Source organism: Lacerta agilis, chromosome 3 (assembly GCF_009819535.1).
Source record: "Lacerta agilis isolate rLacAgi1 chromosome 3, rLacAgi1.pri, whole genome shotgun sequence".
NCBI lineage: Eukaryota > Metazoa > Chordata > Lepidosauria > Squamata > Lacertidae > Lacerta > Lacerta agilis.
This window is the reverse complement of record NC_046314.1, coordinates 67,562,728-67,584,967: the sequence shown is the minus strand read 5'-3', so window position 1 is coordinate 67,584,967 and position 22,240 is coordinate 67,562,728. Positions and strand designations below refer to the sequence as shown.

The 22,240-nt window shown below is 39.0% G+C and overlaps 1 protein-coding gene across 1 annotated transcript in view; it reads left to right on the top strand.

Moving 5' to 3' along the window:
• The window catches only part of PRKN (parkin RBR E3 ubiquitin protein ligase), a 494,073-nt gene that overhangs the window by 273,346 nt on the left and 198,487 nt on the right, over positions 1 to 22,240 (top strand). The window contains 1 exon segment of the mRNA XM_033144126.1: positions 5,814 to 5,950. Within this exon segment, the coding sequence (XP_033000017.1) occupies positions 5,814 to 5,950 (137 nt within the window).

Below are 22,240 nucleotides of genomic sequence, written 5' to 3'. Positions count from 1 at the left end.
TCCTTAACATTATCTGGATCATTCCCCAATCCCTGGCATATTTATGTTGTCTTTCCACCACTACCACTCTCCACTGTAGCTTGAATGGAAACTTGATGTCTTTGTGAAGTATCTGTTCTGAATCAAGCTGATTTTCTACTGAAAATAGAAGAGGGGTAATGGAAGAGTTTAAAAGTATTTCATTCAAAACACTTTTAGTTATGTGAAGGCATCTCGGGGCATAGAAATATTTTATCTAGAAGGTCTTGAGATGGGAGCTACAATGATAATAGTAGTTCTATAACTTTTTATAGGCCACAAGGGGTGTTCTGTGGGTGATGGTTGGCAACTTATCTGATCTTTGGAAGCAACTGAACTATTGAAGCCATGCCTAAAGTTTGTCTGTAAAAGACAAAGAGCCAGTATCTGCTTTGGTAAAACTTCTCCAAGGAACAGGGCAGTTACATAATTCACCTTGCCTTTCAGTTAAAAGATAAAGTTTCATCCACACATTTCTGCTGCTGTGAAAATCCTTGGAATCCAAGGGCTTAACTACACAGTGAATGCAAATGTATGTAATAAAACCCTGATGAATGCTTCTTCTATTGTTAGTAGTAGCTATGGGTGGGAACAGTTTGCAGTGGACATGCTTAACCCTGGCCTTGGCCACCACTTCCCCACTTCCAACCTCTGCACCATGCTGCTTTACTCTCTGTAGGCTTCCAGTTACAGGTGGGTAGCCGTGTTGGTCTGCCATAGTCAAAACAAAATCGAAAATTCTTTCTAGTAGCACCTTAGAGACCAACTGAGTTTGTTCCTGGTATGAGCTTTCGTGTGCATGCACACTTCTTCAGATACACGGCAGACATGTAGGCTTCCAGACATGTTTAACACCCTCCAACATTTTTCCAATGAAAATAGGGACCTGCAAAGGAAAAGTGGGACATTGCAGGATCAAATCAGAAATAAGAATGGCTTCTCTAAATCAGGGATGTCCCTGGAAAATAGGGACACTTGGAGGGTCTGTCATGCTGAAATTTTCTCTTGCATACAACAAAGTTACAGGGCTCTGTCTTCTTTTGTATATTGTCACAGTTTGTGCCATATATTTGTAACTGGAGTCCCATGTGTTTTTATTACCTATCACAGGCATGTGAAAAGGAAAGGCTGGTCAGATATAACTTGAATGGTGAGCTGGTAATTCATTCCCTATCCTCTGAACAGATGTACATAAGCAAAATGTATTTCCCCCCTTTTAAAAACAGCACTGTAAGTGAATGTAGGTTAGCTTACAGCTGTTCTGAGCTGTTCATCATCTTCCATTTATGAAGATGTGTCAGATGGTATGAGGCCAAACTCACAAAATGAATACTATTTTAAGCAGAACATCTCACAGTTGTGTATTTTGTCAGATGTGCAATTTTACAGATTTAGGCTGTGTTCTTTGGTTTGCTTACCCTGAAGTAATCCCAGTGAAGTAAATAGGATTATTTTGGAGAATGGCTTTTCAGGATTCCTCTATGAGATAGCAATGGAAAAGGCAGGGACATTAAGTCTATGATTTTGAAACACTCCATCTGTGTGGAATATGGCTGCTATTTTGAGAAATTCACTGAGCATTTGGTTCCTGTGTTGTATGAAACTGATTTAGACATTCATAAATAGAGCAGATGAAGTCTTCATGAGACTATACTGCTTTAGAATACATGTGGGAATTCATCTTTGCAGTGGCAGGGTCCACTGGTTGTTGAAGATGCACCTGTTTACCAAAGGCATCCCCTTGATCTCATGTTTCCTGTTTAAATTATTGTGCGGTTTTAATGTGATTTTTATTGTATATTTTAGTAATGAACATTATATTTTAATGTTTTCATGCAATTGTTGTATTGTGTATTTTTTTTTTTAATTATCCTGTCCTTAGCACTGTGCAATTAGTTTTCATGTTTTGTAAGCTCCTTAGAAGCTATCTGGGCATTAACCAGTATATAAATAAATATTTTATATTATGTTTCTAATTGTTAAAATCATAGGTTAAACTCTTATGGTTATGGGAAAGAGAGCTAAGAGGTAATTCCTTTCAGTGCAAGTATGAGAAAACTGTAGTGTTCAGATGTTGTTATGGTCTGGAATGCTGGGAGTTGTAGTCCACACACTAGCTAATCTTGCTTTAATGGCAGTAAATTTGCACAGATAGTGTCTGGCCTGGTCCAAAGGGGGGCACTGGGTGTTTAAGTGAAAGCTGCCTTCAGGTATCACTGAGTAATGATAAAGAATGAAGTTGCGCTATACAGTATAATCAATTGCCATGATCATGTAAATTGCTGTGGTAGAAATAAAATTTTAACTTTTGCTATTGCTACACCAGCCTTTCTTCTCTATCAAGGAAGAAAGAATGAATCATCTGTTGAATGTTTATCATATATCCGATTTGGTGGTGATAAATGTGATTTTGAGGTTAACAAATGTGATTTTGGGGTTATATGTGTGAACATAGCGTCCTTGATTTTCTGGAGTTTGGGTGTATTTGTTCATTTGCAGATTTATTTCCAGTGATGTGTCTCATCTTGAAAAATGCTTACTAACCTCCTGTGGATGTTAACAGATAAAATTGTTTTGGAAGAGTATAGAGATCCTCCAAAATTGAAAACGATTTTATGGTGCTTATATGGAAAGCTTTTGAAGCTAGGAGAAGATTGCTAAAACCAATAAAAAATACGTTAATGGGAAACTCTTGGGCATTTTATAATAAATATAGCCCTCTTGGGCGAAGGATGAGCAGCAGCACATTTATTTATTCCACAGCAACAGACTCTATATGTCTATTTCTGCCTCACTGAATGTAATCCTTGAGAGTCAACCATATAGACATATCCCTCTTTTTTATTATTATTTGGTTAAGATATTTGATAGAGGGGTGAGAAAAATCCAATCGTCACCTACAAATAACCCCAGGGATTTTCACAGGTTCAATCACGCCCCCCCCCCCCGCCTTTACAAATATCTGCAGGCTTTAGCTACTTCTGAAGCATTTCAGAATAGTGATGTCAACTTGCTGATTTTTAATGTGACATTCTCTTTAACCTCAGATTGCTTGGTCTCTCTTGCCACCCCACCCCCACCCCTTCACTGAAACTGAAGGTAATGGACTAACAGGCGAGCAAGCTAACCCAAGGCTTTCATAAGCAGGCAGTGAAATATGTAGCTTTGCAATCCTCTATTGTGTCTGCAGGTAATTCCATATGCTAAAAAGCTTCTTGCATTCCTAGCTACTGGACTGTCTCTCAATACATTAATAACACCTGTCACGAGATTTTGAGATATACTCAAACAATTTATTTCCCAGTGGGGCTCTTATCTAAACAAGATCAGTCTTCATATCTTTCTCCGTTTAGCCAGGATTCTGTAGCAGCAGCGTATTATCCATGGCTTGCTGTTCCTCAGCTGAGGGCCAGGGCTGGGTGAGGAAGGATGTACAAAATTATAATACCTCCAACCACAGCTTCTTTTTAATTGATTTCCCATCAGGTCCATACTGATAATATAAAGCGACGGGGAGGAAACACGGGTATTCAGTTTTACCTCTCCCCTTTTCTTTGCCAAGGTACAACAGTAGTTTTAGTAGTAGGGGTAATGGACAGTCAGGGGGTCTCAGGTTCTGTGTCAGATTCCCCTGAAAATGATACAAATTTGCTTTCGAAAAACTAAAACAGAAGTAGTGTGTGTATTTCATAAGAAGCTTCTTTATACCACCCTTGCATCATCTAGCTCTGTATTGTCAGCACTGACTGGAAGCATCTCTCCAGGGCTTCTGATAAGGTCTTTTCCTGCCCTTGCCTGGAGATTCTTTGCAAATAATTGTCTGTCATCAAAGAAAACCACAAGATGGGATGAAGGCCCTGTGTCAAAACTTGGCTATATATGTGTATCTGCTCCACTTACAGTCAACTTGAGATGGAAAGAAGAAGTGAGGCTGCAATCCTAACCTCACTTACCTGGGACAGAAGTATGCCCCATTGAATTCAATAGGACCTACTTCTGAGTAGACATGATTTCAGCCTAAATGTGTTTGAGGGCATAGCTGAAAGAAGAAGAAGAAGAGTTTGGATTTGATATCCCGCTTTTCACTACCCAAAGGAGTCTCAAAGCAGCTAACATTCTCCTTTCTCTTCCTCCCCCACAACAAACACTCTGTGAGGTGAGTGGGGCTGAGAGACTTCAGAGAAGTGTGACTAGCCCAAAGTCACCCAGCAGCTGCATGTGGAGGAGCAGAGACACGAACCTGGTCCCCCAGATTACGAGTCTACCACTCTTAACCACTACACCACACTGGTGTAGTGTTTTGAACTGTTGGCAGAGTTATAACGGGGCCCTGCCTGTGCTTGATTAAAACCCACAAGTATATAGTGCTGTTCTCATGCAGTCCTCAACCTGTGTGCTTGGAAGGCATCCCCACTGAGTTTAATGGCATCTGCTCCCAATAAGTGAATGCAGCAGGATTGCAGCCTCGGTTCTTCAGGGACAAGCATCAACTACAGTTTCAGAGATCTGCTGAGTATTCTGTCTGCTGCCTGGCTCTTTTTTTATATAAATCAGAACAGCAAGTGGTCAACTAAATAAGGATTAGTAGTGGGGAGGTTTTATTTAATTCAGTTTGTAAGCTGCTTTATTCTGCGAAAATCCCTTAAAACACTGAGATTATATTTTTAATGGTACCAACACACTACCTTGAAATCTACAGTGTATGAGGCTTTTAAAGGATATTTTGAAAGAAGATTATGCACTGAATATTTCCCTTCACCATAGCTTTAAAGTAGATGGCTTTCTGCAAAGAATCCTGGGAACTGTAGTTCGCCCCTAACAGAGCTACAAGTTCCAGCATCTTTTTGTTCCCCCAGGGAGGAAAGACATGCTTTAGATGTATAGTTGGAATGAGACTGTTGTGTTCCACTTGTGCAGCAGTTCATTCATCCTAAGGCTAATTATTGTGGAAGGTGGGGAGATAGCAGCATCTCGGCAGCATGTCCCTTTACATGTGCTTATTATCATTATAATGATTCTCTAGAAAGAGCTTTTGATGGCCTTAATTCCATATACCGTATTGGCCTGAATATAAGCCTCACTTTCCCCCCAAATTCTGACCGTGAAAAGTTAAAGTACGGCATAAATTCGCAACCTTACAAAAATTGGCTTTTACGATGTGACTGCTGAAACAGACATATGGTAAAACAGAATGGGTGTGAGTGCTTGCAGAATTTTAAGGGAGCAGCTTATGTTCAGGTGTCGTCTTTTTTTCTTGTTCCTCCTTGAATTTTAAAGGTGCGGCTTATATTTGGGCCAATACAGTAATTCTGCTCAGGTTGAATTATGCATCGCAAAACTGTTTTTGGAATTATGGCATAATATCACCACTGAGTCTGTGGTTTATGTCCCCTCTCCAATCCTCAGAAACATGTAGGGTGTTATTGATGGAGACTGAATTACATATTGGTGTTCTTTCTCCCCCCCCCCCCGCTACCCTCCAGTCCTTGCTATTAAGTTATTCACCCCTCGCCTCTCTGTGCAGTTTGTCTTAATTTAATTACAGTCCTAAAAATCAGTGTCATCATGTCTTGTGGTAATCCTGTACAGCCATTGGTAAGCCTCATCCTCGGTGCTAGCATGCTGATGCAGCAGATCTCAGAGGTCTTGGGATTTAAGTCCTCTCTAGGCAGATGTTGTGTCTGTATATGTTCCATATGAAGCATGGAAGACTGCTAACATGAAGCAAAGCTACATAGGAATAGCATGGCATAATAAAGGCAAACTTCTTTATCCTTTCCCCCCTTTCCTTTTAGGAGCCCCGTGTTGGTATTCCAGTGCATACATCACCATGTCATTTGCCTGGACTGTTTTCATTTATACTGTGTCACTATGCTGAACAATCGCCAGTTTGTCCATGACCCTGACCTTGGCTACTCCCTCCCATGTGTGGGTAAGTCATCCAGTATTTTCCCCCTCTCATATTACTTGGCTTAAATAGTAGGAAGGAATTACTAGCTCAAATAACAAATATCTGTCACTCATTTTTTAAAAAATAATAATCATGGAATAATGATTTATCTTAGTTTTTGCTTCTTTTGGTAGACTGCCTATTGGTTTCAGAAAAACTCCTCTAGTCCTGTTCTGCCTTTGCAGTGCTATATCTTGGTTCTAAAGGGCATTTCTTTTATAAGCATATGCATACATATTTTTTCCCATTAGTATTTCATCATCATCAAGTGTTAAATGATGATAGCTATAAACGGGGGGGGGGGGGGATAGAAAAGAAAAGCTGAATGACCTCCACGTGTCTTCTTTAGAGTCAAATAAGTTGTTAACTTCATTGGCCTATCTTCAACAGCTAATAGGAAAAGTATGTAACAGGAATTTCAAATAACCTTCCTGGCTGGTGAAGTTATCTCTGTTAATTACCACTGTGTTGAGTGCATGGCAGATCACCCGCAGCATTTGTTAGGTTGAGTATCCTTTCTGCTTGACTAGAGAGAAAAACAGGTTGATTCTTACACGCTGAACAACAAAAATTGCAAAACAGCTAGTTTTCTTTCTTGCTCTCAGGTGTCAAATTTGCTGGCAGTACTATGCTTTTGTGGCACATTGAGCATTGCAATCCAAATAATTAATGCTGGATGAGCCACTTCTGGCAATGGATTTCTATCCTGTTCCTTAGAAGTATTGGATCCAGGAGAGGTGTAATGTTTTCTGTTTATTTTCATTATCTCCACTCATGTTAGTAATGGCCATGGTTGAATTTCGAGGCAGGCTCAGTCTAACATTTATCAGAAGAGTTCCCACCTTAGGCATCAGCTTCCAGGAAGACACATGTGCAGTTCATCAAATTCCAATTATTTAGTAGTTATCCTATTTTAACCACTGCAGCAGAGGAGACATCATTGGGATTTTCTTCCCTACGCTAAGTTTCAAGTTGACACTACTATTAAAATGGTTTGGGACTCAATGGGATATTACTTCATGACATTAAAGAGTCAATGCATTGCACTTTTAATTGAAATGTTTTAGTTCTGGTCTTTTTGCTCTGTTTAGTTGACTACTACTTTGGGACAATAGATTTCTCGATAAAGATATCAGTATTCATTTATTGGATTTATTGACATAGTCCAGCAATCTATGGATTTTCCCCCCTTATGTTTTATTGTCAGCTTGTTAAGTAGTAATTTAGCCTCTCAGTCCATGCATATCATCTGCTGTGGGTTTAACTAGATGTGACACTGAGTTCCAGGACACTTTCCACCATTTAAAAAGGAATAAAGAAAAACAGTCTTATAGGTTTGTGATTGAAAGTCTCTGGTGAAGCAACTGCTTACCCTACTTTTCCTCCTGAAGTTTGTTTGCTAGAAATACTGCCCTACCCCTGTTTTGCCCATCTTCAGAATAAAATATATGGGGACCTCATATTTTTTTCTCTGCAGGCACAAAACTAGACAGCTGTGTGGATATTTTGTGTGGACAAGCAACAGAAGGGGAAAGAGTTAAGCCCACTCTGCTACTCTTCTGTTCCTGTCTGAATTTTTCAATTGCTGCTTTCCTTTAAAAAAGCAAACGTGTAGTTGACACAATAGATTGATCCTTACAAAAGTAGCTGGGACTAATTTATCTTTTTGCTTCCACATGGCTTCTTTTGTGGGATATATAAACCAATATCTTTCTAAAGAGCGTATGTCAAAATGCACCATTGTTAACATTACGGAGCAGCAGGGGGAAGCTGAAGATAGACCCAACAGAACTGATTGTTCCATAGTGAATACGTTTCATTTCCGTTACTTCTGAGTAGCTGAATATAGGGTTGTATTGTAAGTCAATAAAAAACCCCTAAAATTAGTTTGTTATTCATACTTGTTGTTGTTGTTTGTATACTGCCCTATACCTGCAGGTCTCAGGGTATACTTGTATCTTACTCCTTAGAAACACCGACACCATGGTTGTTGTTGAAATTTATATACCACCCTTCATTTGAGGGTCACAGGGCAGTTTACAGTAAAAAAATGCAACAGTTTTCTTGTATTCTGGACATTACTTTATATATTTGTTTGAATTAAAAATGGGGTTACTTCGGCTCCAGTCAAGCCACTGCTAAGTCTTATTGGTGTCACTGAGGTAAGTCCCGGAAATGCTAAAAAATAATGTTCGTCCATTCCCTTCGGTGCATATGGGTGCAAATACAGGAGGCAAACTAGCAGCTTTGTTTAGTTTGCTTAAATGTTAAAATTAACACTGTTCATTCTGGTGTTGCTATTTTGGGGAAATTATATAACATCATTATCATAGCCAGCGGTTTCCATTAACATTTGACTCTCTGCTTTTGATGCTATCAGGGGAATGATCAGATCTTGCTGGAGACACACGGTCATGGGAAAAAGAAAGTACACCCTCTTTGAATTCTGTGGTTTTACATGTAGCAATCATTTGTTCCTTAGCAAGTCTTAAACTTAGGTAAATACAACCTCAGATGAACAATGACATATGACATATGATTTATTTAGCAGAAATAAAGCCAAGATGGACAAATCATGTCTGAAAAAACTAAGTACACCCTTACTGCTTCCATAGGAATTAATAGGCTAAGTAGTGGACAGGGGCTGCTATTCAAATGCCCTTGCTTAATTGATCATCAGCAAGTGTGCCCAGCTCTATAAAAGCCAAAGTTTCAGCAGTTTGCTGGTCTGGAGCATTCAGGTGTGTTTTAACACAATTCCAAGGAGGAAAGATGACACAATGCTCTTAGAGAAGCAAGTGCTGCTGCTCATGAAACTGGGAAGGGTTCTAGGCCACCTCCAGCCAATTTTAAGTCCATCATTCTACAGTGAGAAAGATTATTCAGAAGTGGGAAACATTCAAGACATTTGCCAATCTTCTCAGGAGTGGACATCCCAGCAAATTCACCCCAAGGTCAGACAGTGCAATGCTTGGAGAAATTGAAAAAAACCCACCAAGTTATATCTCAGGCTCTACAGGCCTCAGTTAGCATGCCAAATGTTAAAGTTCATGACAGTACAATGAGGAAAAAGACTGAACAAGTATGGTTTGTTTTGAAGGGTTTCCAGGAGAAAGCTTCATCTCTCTAAAAAGAACATGGCAGCACGGCTTTGGTTTGCAAAGTTGCATGCATCTGAACAAAACACAAGAATTCTGGAACAACGTCCTTTGGACAGAATGAGACCAAAGTGGAGATGTTTGGCCATAATGCACAACACCACTTTTAGCAAAAACCAAACACAGCATATCAGCACAATCACCTCATACCAGCTGTCAGGCACAGTGGTGGAGGGGTGAAGATTTGGGCGTGTTTTGCAGCCACAGGACCTGGGAACCTTGCAGTCATTGAGTCGGCCATGAACTCCTCTCTATACCAAACTATTCTATAGTCAAATGTGTGGCCATCTGCCCAACAGCTTAAGCTTGACCAAAATTGGGTCATGCAACAGGACAAGGATCCCAAGCACACCAGCAAATCTACAACAGAATGACTGAAAAAGAACAGAATCAATGTGTTTCAATGGCCCATTCAAAATCCAGACCTCAACCCAATTGAAATGCTGTGTGGGACCTTAGAGAGCTGTGCGTAAACATATGCCAGCAAACCCCAATGAACTGAAGCAACATTATAAAGAAGAATGGGCCAAAATTCCTCCACAACAATGTGAAAGATGGATAAAGTCCTACAGAAAACAATTACTTCATGTTATTGCTGCTAAAAGTGGTTCTACAAGCTATTGAATCATAGGGTGTCCTTAGTTTTTCACACATGACTTTTCAATTTTGGCTTTATTTCTGTTAAATAAATCATGACACAGTGTAATATGCTATGTGTTATTGTTAATCTGAGGTTGTATTTACCTAATTTTAAGACCTGCTAAAGAACAGATGATTGTTATTATGTCTTCATATGTAAAACCACTGAATTCAAGGAGGGCGTACTTTCTTTTCCCCATGACTGTATATATATCTGGATAAATCTAGAGGTCAAAAACCCTACAGGAAAATAACAGTATTTACTTCATTGGATCACTGTAACTGAGAACAGAGATGTGTTTCATAGATGCATAGTAATTTGAGCATGAAATATGCAGTGAAAAATGTATTTTGTACAAATAGCGTTTTTCAAATCAATTTTGTAATTCATGTGCCTTAATGGCAGGGTCATTACACATAGGGTGCTTCCAGACATGGATGATTTAGTAGCACACAGTCATTTCGGTTCTGCTTTAAGATGGAAATGGAATAGCAACTCTTTTTCCAGACTTCTACAATCTGTCACCAAGTGGACATACCTCTTTCCTCTGCTCCAAATGTGAGGGGAGTGGAGTAATTTTCATTGGGACCACTATGTTTATTTATTTCATAAAGTTTATACACCAATCAAAGCAGTTTCCCCCATTATGTGTGGAGAAAATGTAGAATGTTCCCCCTTGCTGCGTTTCCAAGCATGATTCTGTCACCCATTAGCTTCAGTTTAGGGAGGAACAGGAAAATGGATATAAAGATAATGATGATATTTGGAAGAGGAAGGATTAAAGTGATTTAGCTGATTCTTAGAAATGAAATACATCATAGAGAACATTTATTTATTCTCTTTATAAAGCAATGATTGGCCAAACAACCTGTTGAACAGCTGTGTGAAAAAAATGACACTTACAGAAAGAAAGCTGAACAGAGGGGAAATGCTGTGATCACTGTGTCATGCAGATGCCCTATTAAAAGTGAGTGGGGGGGGGGGACATGGCTGTTCCACAGTAGATGTCCCCTTTGGAAGCAACCATAGATCAGAGGCCAGAGAACAAATATTTCTCATATTATTTCAGATTAATATGTGAATACTAGGTTTCCCAATCTACTTTCCCTCACTATGTGCACATTGCTCTGCCCCTTCTCACTGTTGGCCTCCCTTGCTCCGGCTTTCATTGTTTCCGGGGCCTTTTGGCTGCCATTGGCTGAAGACCCTCTGCCTGCTCCACTATTTGTGACATTAGGACAGCTGAAGCAATGATTGCCAGAGGCTTCAGTATCACCACAAATCCCTTATGGTGAATGTAATGTGGTGGGTGGGTGCGTATGTGTGCTCCATAACTCGCATACCTGAATGAGGAGATCTGTTACAATCTGATAAATTGCCTAGAAAAATACTACCTGGTGTAGGGTTGTTTTCTATAGATAGTATAGCAAGTTTTGTTTAGAATTTATGAGGACATAAGATGCTGCTTTATACTTACTGTATTATCCTTCTAGCCTATTATTGTCTACTCTGACTGGCAGAGGCTTTCCATGGTATCAAGCTATCTGACTCTGTTGATGTGTGATACCAGGACTGAAGCCACAATCTTCCACATGCAAAGCATTATTCTAGCACTGAGTGATGGGCCCTCCCCACTCTTTCGGAAGGATAAAATTCATTAGACAACGTCTAATCATGTCAATTCAGAATTCAATTCAGATGTCAGGGCTTCTATTTGCTGGAACACCAATATTTTACAATAGCTGGTCTGATTATTTAAGACAAAGCTATGATTTAAACCCATTCTGTGTGTAGATACTGAGACTTTGCACCTAGGAGCAAAACCCACTATAGAATAGTTTCTCTCATCTTATGGTAACTAAACTTTATCCCATTTCTCTTTATGGTGTCTTGAATTAATGAGTCTTCATGCATAGACATTTCCATGAGTACTGACCTCTAAATATCTTTGAAATAATTAATAAGGTGCTTAGAGGGATAGGCTTGCATATGCATGAAAGCACATTTATGGTTATTTAGCTAGTAGAAAGGGCACTGAAATTTCATCTGAAAAAAATGACACTTACAGAAAGCCACACAGCGTATTTTAACATGAACCCTACCACTTTCCATTAAAAAGGGGTGGGGGAAGGATGATAACAATGTGGGGTTATAGCCCACAAGGGAGTATAAACATGTCATGGAGTAGGAATGCCAAGAGAAGAATGGTGAGGCTAAGAATTGCAAGCTTTTACATTGCTGCAAGCATTTTGCAAAAATGGCTCTACGTCCATTTACTCCTGAAGAGTTCATCATATTTTGTGACATATTCTAAAGTGATCTGAGAAAAAGAAGCTATTCCCATCAGAACTGTAAAATGCTTTTTGTATCTTGAGGTAATCTCTATATTATCACAGATAAATAAAGTTACCTCTAGTTGCTGTTGTGACTATTATTAAAAATTGTGAGAGGGGCGGCACAAACACTTCTTTAAGAGCAATATAAGAACACTACTGGGAATTGGTTCCAATGTGAGTATCCTGTAATGGCAAGTTATAATTGGTGGTGGGTTCTCAATCCCCTGGTCTCTGCTAACAGGAGCTGTCTTTGTCTGGATTCAGTCCAATAATTGCCATCCACATTTTTTCACCATCATACCTCATATATTTGGCAGTCTCACTGCCAGAAGAACTGAGAGGTAAAGTAGCCTGAGCTGATAGGATATAGCAAAGCCAATGAAGGAAAGTGGAAATTAAAACGTGTGGTGCCACATACAGTTCCTAATGCATGACACTGCATTCCCATAGCAGAAAACAGTCAGTCATCAATAAGTTTGCAGCTGAGTCAATACATTGCTGAACCCATAGCTGAGTAACCTTAACTCTTCAACCTTTGTATTTAAACCATTGGTACACACTCCTCATCTATATAACTGTTCAGGATTAAATGAATGCAGAAGGGTTTTTAGCTTTCTTCCTGACATATTTCCCATTCTTTCCAGTGTTCTGGGTGTGAGGGTTGATTCTTACCCAGCCAAAATGACACCAGTCACACACAAGAGGGAAGTATGAGCATGTTTGGGAGAAACAAGAGCTTTGCAGAAATACCAAAAAGTGGGCAAAATCCTCACAAAACAGCTGAAACAGAACTGTGCATGTGTCAAAATCTGTGTGTGACTATCTCCTTTCATCCAAACAAAATTAAATCGGCAATAATGATCCCCTGGTTTCTCAGTGCATCCCTCCTTAGATTGGGTATTTGGGCCATTCCATGAAAAATGAGCCTGATAAGAATGCTAGATGAGTGCTGGACTTTGGTGAGGAAGATTCCAAACGTGCAGTCTAACCATTTTTTTTAAAAGCTAAAGACAAAAGAAGTTTATTTTATGGACCTTCTTTTCAAAAGTCCACCCACGTAGTCTTCACAGAAGTGTTCAAGTTAAATGTTTTCTGATGATTTTCCCACCCGTGACAGCATTTTTTCCTTAATTTTGTATCGTTAAATTTCTTAAACTTAATTCCTGATTGCATAGTTGTAACCAATAAACATTGATTTAAATAGATATGCTGAGTTTATCATTGATTCACCTCCCAACTCGCAGAGTTTTTCCATAAATCAAACTTATCTCAAGCTCCATGTCCTTTTTTTGTCCCACCCGTGACAACACTTTTAACATTTAATAAAATTGTCAGAAATATCCATAAAATAATAAAAAAATAGTAAAATGTTCAGCATCTTATTAAGAACATAGTTTAAATTTATAAAGTTACCGGGGGGGGGGGCTGTTAAATATCTGGCATAGCAAAATGCATGGATAATAGGCTGTTTCATTAGATAAGGCACAGGCTATGGTATATGCAGGCCTGGTTTATATGCTCATTTTAAAAAGATATTTATAATCACGAAGGCCCTAGTAATTCTTCTGTGATTCATGTTCTCTTGAATATGCTTCAATATGATGAAACAGAAAATGTTCAGTAGTATAAATCCAGAGTTTATCTGTTTTTCAGCACATGGACAAGAACACTAGACTAGACTGGAAATAATTTAAATGGTCATACTGTCCATTTTGCATTAGTGGGGTTTTTTTAAAAAAAAAAGGGGGGGGAGGAAGAAGTTTTTAATGACATAAATATTTTTTACATCATTTTATTTAAGACAGCTTAAATAATGGACATTGTGGGAAACATAAAAGCAGAAGGAAAATATGCTTAGAGAAGAAGCAGCTATTAATGAGCAAATTCGCCCAATGTAGTAACTACATTTTCTTGAATTTATTTTGTTCACTTACTTGCAATGATATACAGTACTAAATTGGTTCACACTGATAAAAAGCGAAGAAAAGCACAGTTTTGAGGGTAATGAATCAAACTAGTTTTATTTGCCTATAGAATGCTGTTTACAGCTCATCTAAAATGGCAGTTGCTGGCAAATTACCGGTAAAACAAGTGAATAAAAGAGAGATTTCTACCCCCACCCATGTCACCACATTTGTGTTTTCTCACCCCCCTGCCCCAAAACAGTAAGAGTGGTGGGCAAAAAATGGCATGGACATTTCAGTGGTGACACTTCTTAATGGAACTCCCCCCCCCATAGGATGGGTCTTTGGCTCCCTTTTTATATCATTTTAAATGGGCCTTAAAAACTTACGTCTTTCAGTCTGCTTTCAGTTGCTGACACCCATCTGTTTTTGTTTTTTTAAAAAATATTATTGTTCTGGGTTTTATCCTTACTGGTCTCAATCAGGATGTTTTTATGCTATTTTATTTAATGTTTTAAATGTGTTTAATAATTCACATGGTTTTATGACTGTTTACATTGTATTTATATTGGTTTGGTTATGTTTTATGTAAACCACTTTGTAGAAGCTTAGAAGCTTTAACCAGGTGAGTGCGATGTTAATACTTAAATAAATGATATACACAACCATAAAAAGTCATCCATTCAGACTCAGGTTTTAATTTGCCTTCTTTAATTTGCTGGCTTTTAATGAAGGTGTTTTTATGTACAGTTAAATTATCATCTCCATTTTCTAAGTTAAGGTGAGCTCCTGGAAATTTATTTATTTAAATGAAGGCATCTAATCTTCCCTCTATTAGAATTCCTAATGGCTCATATGTGAGAGGTTTCCATAAGCAGGAATAGTGTTCAGCTGGGAAAACCATCACCAGGTGCTTTTAGTTATAACTTGTCTCCAGTAGACAAACTCCAGAGACCATTTGGGCTATGTGCATAGGCTTTTAAGCCTTCAATTAATATTCCTAGACTTACTTTTTGAGCCTTGGTCTTTCGCATGGCATCGTTGCCACATCTCAGAACTGATGAAGAATGTTCTCCTTTGACTATGAGTTGACTTTAATTAAATTTCTGTGTCTGGAAAGTGAAAATCTAATTTTCTTTTTGACATTTTCTATATTACTACTTAGACAAAATTATGAAAATAATTAATCCCTGTGAAGCAGACAGCAGCATTATAAGAGGTACAAAAATATTGCATATAAATAATACCACTAATCACCAATCTGTTATAATTTATTGATGTAAGTGCTTATTACAAATCTTAAATCAAATTTGTTCTTGATGTAGAGAATCTGCCAAACTACTGCAAAAAGTAGTTGGATATCAGTGAATGATTTTACAGCTACTTTTAATCATTTTTACGCCTGTAAAAAATCAGTTTATGTGACCGTTTCCCATCTTCTTCCAAAATATAAGCAAATATGATTGATGAGTTGTCCCAGATAACATTGAGAAAACATTTGAATGCTCACTTTCAACTTTCTGTTTCAAATGCTGTCCAAGCTAGAAGAGGATGGGAATGTTAACAGCATATATTTATGAAGCTAACATATACTGAGGTAGATCATCAATACTTCTAGCCCAGATTTCTTAACTCTTGCTGGCAACAGAACTCAAAGGTTCTGGTTACGAGACTTTCCCAGATTATGAGCAAATATATGTACACAAATTGAAACCAAGAAACTTTGTATACTTAGTTATACCACTGAGCTATAGCCCTTCACCCCATGTTATCAAGCAGCGCATGATAACATCTGCAAAGTATCTCAAAGTATCTGCACCTAATTTTTTTTTGCTTTAGCCCTAAACCAAAATTATTGCACGTAGATATAATGTGACATAAAATAACTTTGGGGGTCACCTCTTTGCTCACAAACCAGCCTGCACATTAAGTCCATCTTAGAGGCCATTTTCATAGACACTGAGGATCATCTAGTTCAACCCCCGCAATGCTGAAATCTCAATTAGAGCCTACATGGCAAATGGCCATCTAATTTCTGCTTGTAGGGACGCGGGTGGCGCTGTGGGTTAAACCACTGAGCCTAGGGCTTGCCAATCAGAAAGTCAGCAGTTCGAATCCCCACGATGGGGTGAGCTCCTGTTGCTCGGTTCCAGCTCCTGCCCACCTATCAGTTTGAAAGCACGTCAAAGTGCAAGTAGATAAATAGGTACCGCTCCAGTGGAAAGGTAAACGGTGTTTCCATGCGCTGCTCTGGTTCGCCAGAAGCAGCTTAGTCATGCTAGCCACATGACCTGGAAGCTGTACGCCGGCTCCCTCGGCCAATAAAGCGAGATGAGTGCTGCAACCCCAGAGTCGTCCATGACTGGACCTAACGGTCAGGTGTCCCTTTACCTTTACATTCTGCTTTAAAACCTCCAAGGAAGGAGAGTCTACCACCTCTCATGGGAGTCTGTTCCACTGTCATAAAGTTCTTACTGTCAGAAAGTTATTTCTGATGTTTAGTTGGAATCTCTCTCTTGGAACTTGAATCTATTGGTTCTCCAGAGCAAGAGAAAACAAGCCTGCTCAATTTCCCATGTGACAGCCAATTAAATATTTGAAGTTAGCTATCATATCTCGTCTCAGTCCTCTTATCCAGGCTGTTGTTGTTTAGTCGTTTAGTCGTGTCTGACTCTTCGTGACCCCATGGACCAGAGCATGCCAGGCACTCCTGTCTTCCACTGCCTCCCGCAGTTTGGTCAAATTCATGTTAGTAGCTTTGAGAACACTGTCCAACCATCTTGACCTCTGTCGTCCCCTTCTCCTTGTGCCCGCAATCTTTCCCAGCATCAGGGCCTTTTCCAGGGAGTCTTCTCTTCTCATGAGGTAACCAAAGTATTGGAGCTTCAGCTTCAGGACCTGTCCTTCCAGTGAGCACTCAGGGCTGATTTCCTTCAGAATGGATAGGTTTGATCTTCTTGCAGTCCATGGGACTCTCAAGAGTCTCCACCAGCACCATAATTCAAAAGCATCAATTCTTCCTTATCAAGGCTAAACATACTCAATTCCCTCAGCCATTCCTCATAAGGCTTGGTTTCCAGACCGTCAGTCATCTTGGTCACCCTCCTCTGCACATGTTCCACCTTGTCAATATCTTTGTTAAATTGTGGCAGAATAGAGTGGTACCATTACTTCCCTTGATCAGGACACTGTTGACTCTTGTCAACTCTTGTTGAAGCTTGTGGTCTACTAAGAGCCCTAGATACTTTTTATATTTACTACTGGCAAGCCAGGTATCCCCCATCTTATATTTGTGCAGCTGGTTATTCCTGCCTCAGTGTAAGACCTGACATTTGTTTCTATTGACATTCATTCTGTTAGTATTGGCCCATTTCTCCAATCTGTTAAGGTCATATTGAATGCTGATTCTGTCTTCAGCAGCATTCCAGTTTGGTGTCGTCTGCAAATATGATGAGCACCCCCTGAAATATCTGCATCCAAGTTGTTTATAAAGATGTTGAACCACAACAGGTTTTCTGTTGAAGGTACTAGCCAGGGAAAGGGTCCTTTGGGTTGTGGCATACTACCTTCAGAACACTGTTTTCAGGAAAGCAATCCAGTTGCCAAATCTCATGTCTTTTTTTTAGTGCTGGAACAAATAGTGCAGTAGTGGTGTTTTTGACATGCAAAATACAGCCAACTAAAATGAATACCACATAACAGCACAACAAGATCACTAATTAAGAGAAAAGTGGGAAAGATCCTCACTGATTGCAGTTCTTGGTGTGCTTGGTTGTGGGAAGAAATGTATGCACCTGTATTTGATTTGAATTAGAATTGGATCAAAAATGTGAAATGCTTCCACCCACATAGGAGGTAAATGGGACCCATAGCACTTTCCTTGTTTGCTGCATCCTGGTTGAATTGGTTTTATTTCGCTGTTATGATTTTATGCTCTTACTGTTTTGCTTTTTTATTGTTTATATGTGATTTAATTGTTTGTTTCTGATTTGTTAGCTGCTCTGGGAGCAGAAATACTGAGGAATGAGACATATTTCCTCCATACCCAGTAAACAAATAAACTATGCATATTGGTTGTATTGATAGTGCTCCATGCACTGGTCTTTGTACCATGCTGCTTCTGTTTCAGTATGTTGAAGGGAAAAGCAGTACTGGCTTCAGATCAGGGCATATATGGCTCCGTCCCTGGAAGAGCACTGCAGCCCCTAGTGGAGAAATGTTCACATTGCATACACATGCACGACAAATGTTTTGAAATAAAAAAGCATGTAGAAAGACAAATCTCATTGATATTAACTTCCTAAAGAGATACATATTCAAGGGTTCAAATGAGAAGCTATATCTTTCCACTTACTTCATACTGATTTATGAGTGTCACAGCCATTAGCCCACTATTTAAGTACCTTAGAAAGTCTCTTTCTTAATTTCCAGTTCAGCAAGTACTCAAGTTCATGAGTGGCTCTGTTGAATATGCCTAAGTGTGTTTCAGAAGCAGAGCAGACAATAAGAGACTGAAAAAAATGGATCATTGTCATTCCATGGGTACCAAAATGCCCCCTTAGTAAGTGGAAGGGGGAAAAGGAGAAAAAAGACAGCAATGAAATGAATTTATTTGAAACTAGGGTGTTTGTGTGTGTGTGAGCACGTGTGCGCACGTGTTTTCAACAGCGTGAAGAAAGACATCAGAATTTGGAACAGAATTGTTGACAGGCATTTGATGGAACATAACATAACATAACATAACATAACATAACATAACATAACATAACATAACATAACATAACATAACATAACATAACATAATAATATAAGGGTCCAAATTAAATGCACCTCCAGCAACAGGGGAGATGCTTCTGATGGGACAATTCCACATCACTAGGAAGTATCCAAATGAATGAGTAAGCTACATTCACCATTCTAATTTAGAACATGAACATACTTCAATCAACAGAACCTGCACTGTTAACAGTGCCACATAATACCCAATATCATTTTAACTTTTGAGAAGAATTAAATTATTGCTGTTAATTTTTCCTAGTGATAATTTTCTTGTTTTATTTTGAAGTTGTCTTTAAAAACAACAACCAGTCAAGCAGTGTACAAAATGTTATGAAGTAAATAAAATAGGACAGAATGACATATTGTTTTACTTGAATCCAGTGGTAACTCAGCATCTTCCTTAGATTAACTTGAAGTGCCTGATGTTTATCACCTTGAAATTGGCTCTGTGTGACATTCTTTAGATGCTGCTTTCTCTTCTTTCTTTAGACATACCGGTATTCTGGCTCTGGCTGTTGTTTGATACGCAGATAAGTGGATACATTAATGCCTTGCATTTCCGCTATTTATGCATCCACTCTATTTTCCAAAGCAGAATCCTCACAGGGAAGATGTGCATGGAGCTTACACATCTCCCCTAAATTAGTAGCACCTTAGAGACCAACTAAGTTTGTTCTGGGTATAAGCTTTCGTGTGTATCTGAAGAAGTGTGCATGCGCACAAAATCTTATACCCAGAACAAACTTGGTTGAAATTTTTATGTGCCTGATATTGAAACTTTTATGAGACTTGCACTTTTAACATTTCAATTCACAAGATTATTCAAAATGATCCCCATGCTAAAACATTTTATTTTGTATTTGAGAAACATTGCCTTACTTATTACTGCAATTTAAAGTAAATTTAGCAGTTTCAAGTTTGGGGCTTTTCATTTTTTCCTACAAGACATGTGTTTTTTGAAAATTGAAGTTACCAATCTTGGGGGGGGGGAATAGGTGCAAATACTTAGTCTTGCCTAAGGTGCAAAATAGTTGGATTTTGTTGGTCATGTTCCATTGTCCCAAGTAACATCATGCTGGAGTAAGGATTGGTATTATGGGAGTTTATTTAGTAACAAGTGCTAGCAGAGAGACAGTTTTTGCTAGGTATACTGAAATGAGACTTTAAGGTAAATAATAAGCATTTTAGTAGGGCAGGGGAGGGAATCCTACTTAATCATATATTTTAACTGCTTAAAGCTATTCCAGTCTCTTGAGGAAATTGTGGCTCTTGTAACAGCACCTAATTATTTTTTTCTAAAGAAGACCAACTACACAAATAGCAATTATTTTAAAGCTTTCCGTAAAGGTATTTCTCACCCTCAAAAAAAAATCTTTTTAAATTTTAAGAAGAAAGGTATTTCCAGGTCTATAAAGCACAACAGAACAGGAAGGATGATGTTGAGCATCTGAATTTGCAGTTGTCACTCATGGAAAATACTGTGTCTCAGTTTCAAAACGGTGATTATGTGGTGGGGTAGTTTTTGAAATACTTCCTAGTGGTTTGTAAAGGCAGAAGTATTGGGAAAAGCATCCATGAGGAGTGTCAGTAGTTCAGTTTTTAGAAGTGCTATTGAAGGACACAAACAGATATTAGTTATTACAAATAAAACCCTTTCCTAATGGTCCTTTAGCACTCTCACACACATATATATACATACATACACACACACACACACACACACACAGAGAGAGAGAGAGAGAGAGAGAGAGAGAGAGAGAGTAGATAGATAGATAGATAGATAGATAGATAGACAGACAGACAGACAGACATATATACTATATATGTAGTATATAGAGTGTGTGTGTGTGTGTGTGTGTGTGTGTGTGTGTGTGTGTGTGTGTATTAGACACAGGTGGCGCTGTGGGTTAAACCACAGAGGCTAGGGCTTGCTGATCAGAAGGTCGGCGGTTTGAATCCCCATGACGGGGTGAGCTCCCGTTGCTCGGTCCCTGCTCCTGCCAATCTAGCAGTTCAAAAACACATCAAAGTGCATGTAGATAAATATGTACTGCTCCAGTGGGAAGGTAAACGGTGTTTCTGTGCGCTGCTCTGGTTCACCAGAAGCGGCTTAGTCATGCTGGCCACATGACCTGGAAGCTGTCTGCGGACAAACGGCGGATCCCTCGGCCTATAGAGCGAGATGAGCACCGCAACCCCAGAGTCGTCCGCGACTGGACCTAATGGTCAGGGGTCCTTTTACCTTTACCTATAGTAGTCAGCATGCCACATCTTCCTCCTCTACAAATGGTCATTTTCCTTTGGCAAGGATCATTTGCATAACCCCTCAAGTGTACGAAGTCCTTGGCTATTAACAGATATATTATCTCCCTCACAAATTATTCAACGCAGTCATAAGAAATCCTGATGTATTCTGTGATATGGTGTCTCACAAAGCACAGCTGTTCTTTGTGAAAAGATCAAATTAAGAGATTTTGAAGCAATTTGATTTCTGATTATATGTGCCCCTGTTGTAGAGATGTGGATGCCCATTTTTTTTTAAAGAATACAGCATTTCTAAGGTATGGTCTTACCAAAAGAAGGTATTTTGGAAATGAATGGAGGGGTGTGCGTTAGATACTGATTCAACAGCCAGGTGAAAAGCTCTCTATAGTTTTTAAAAGCATGATTTAAAGTGTTGCAGATCTGCTGCTGTTTAAACACTACTTGCTTTGGGCCCCAGTTGAAGTTTACATTGAGTAGAACATTTAAATTGGGATTAGTAGGGCATCCCTTAGGTCATGTCAGGTTTAAAGCCCCACAGAGTGCAGCATTAGTGCCTCAAATGGGTGAGTGGGTTTTGGAGCACCAACAAGAGTAAGAGAGAGCATGGTTGTTGGGAAGCCATTCAAAGTCAGGCACTACAAAACGCAGTTCAATCCAAGTGGCCAGCTGTTAGGGCAAAGGATACTGGCAGATATATTCATAAGCTAATAATAAAAAATTATTATTTGATTACTACTTGCCAGTTTATGTCTTTGATTTATTTTTCCTTGCATCTTCCTTGCATCTGCTTTTGGATCAATCAGGCTTGGGAATATGTTACTGCAGGAAAGTGAAAAGAAACGGGATGAACCCATTGGATTCACAAATAAACTTGCTATGCTGTAGAATACATTCAGAGTAGATCATTATACTAGTAGGTTTTGAAACAGTTGTGTAAGGGTACTTATCACTGAATATTCAGGGGTTTGGTGTTCACCACTCATATAAGTGCACCTGCAAAGAGTAAAAATCAGGTAACACACTTAATAACATTGAGAAGATGACATGGAGAATCCCCGTTATCTGCTAAACATGGAGTACACCAACTGTCAAAAGCCCAATATTAACAAAACTTACTGAACTTCTCTGTTGTTGTTGTTCAGTCGTTCAGTCGTGTCCGACTCTTCGTGACCCCATGGACCAGAGTACGC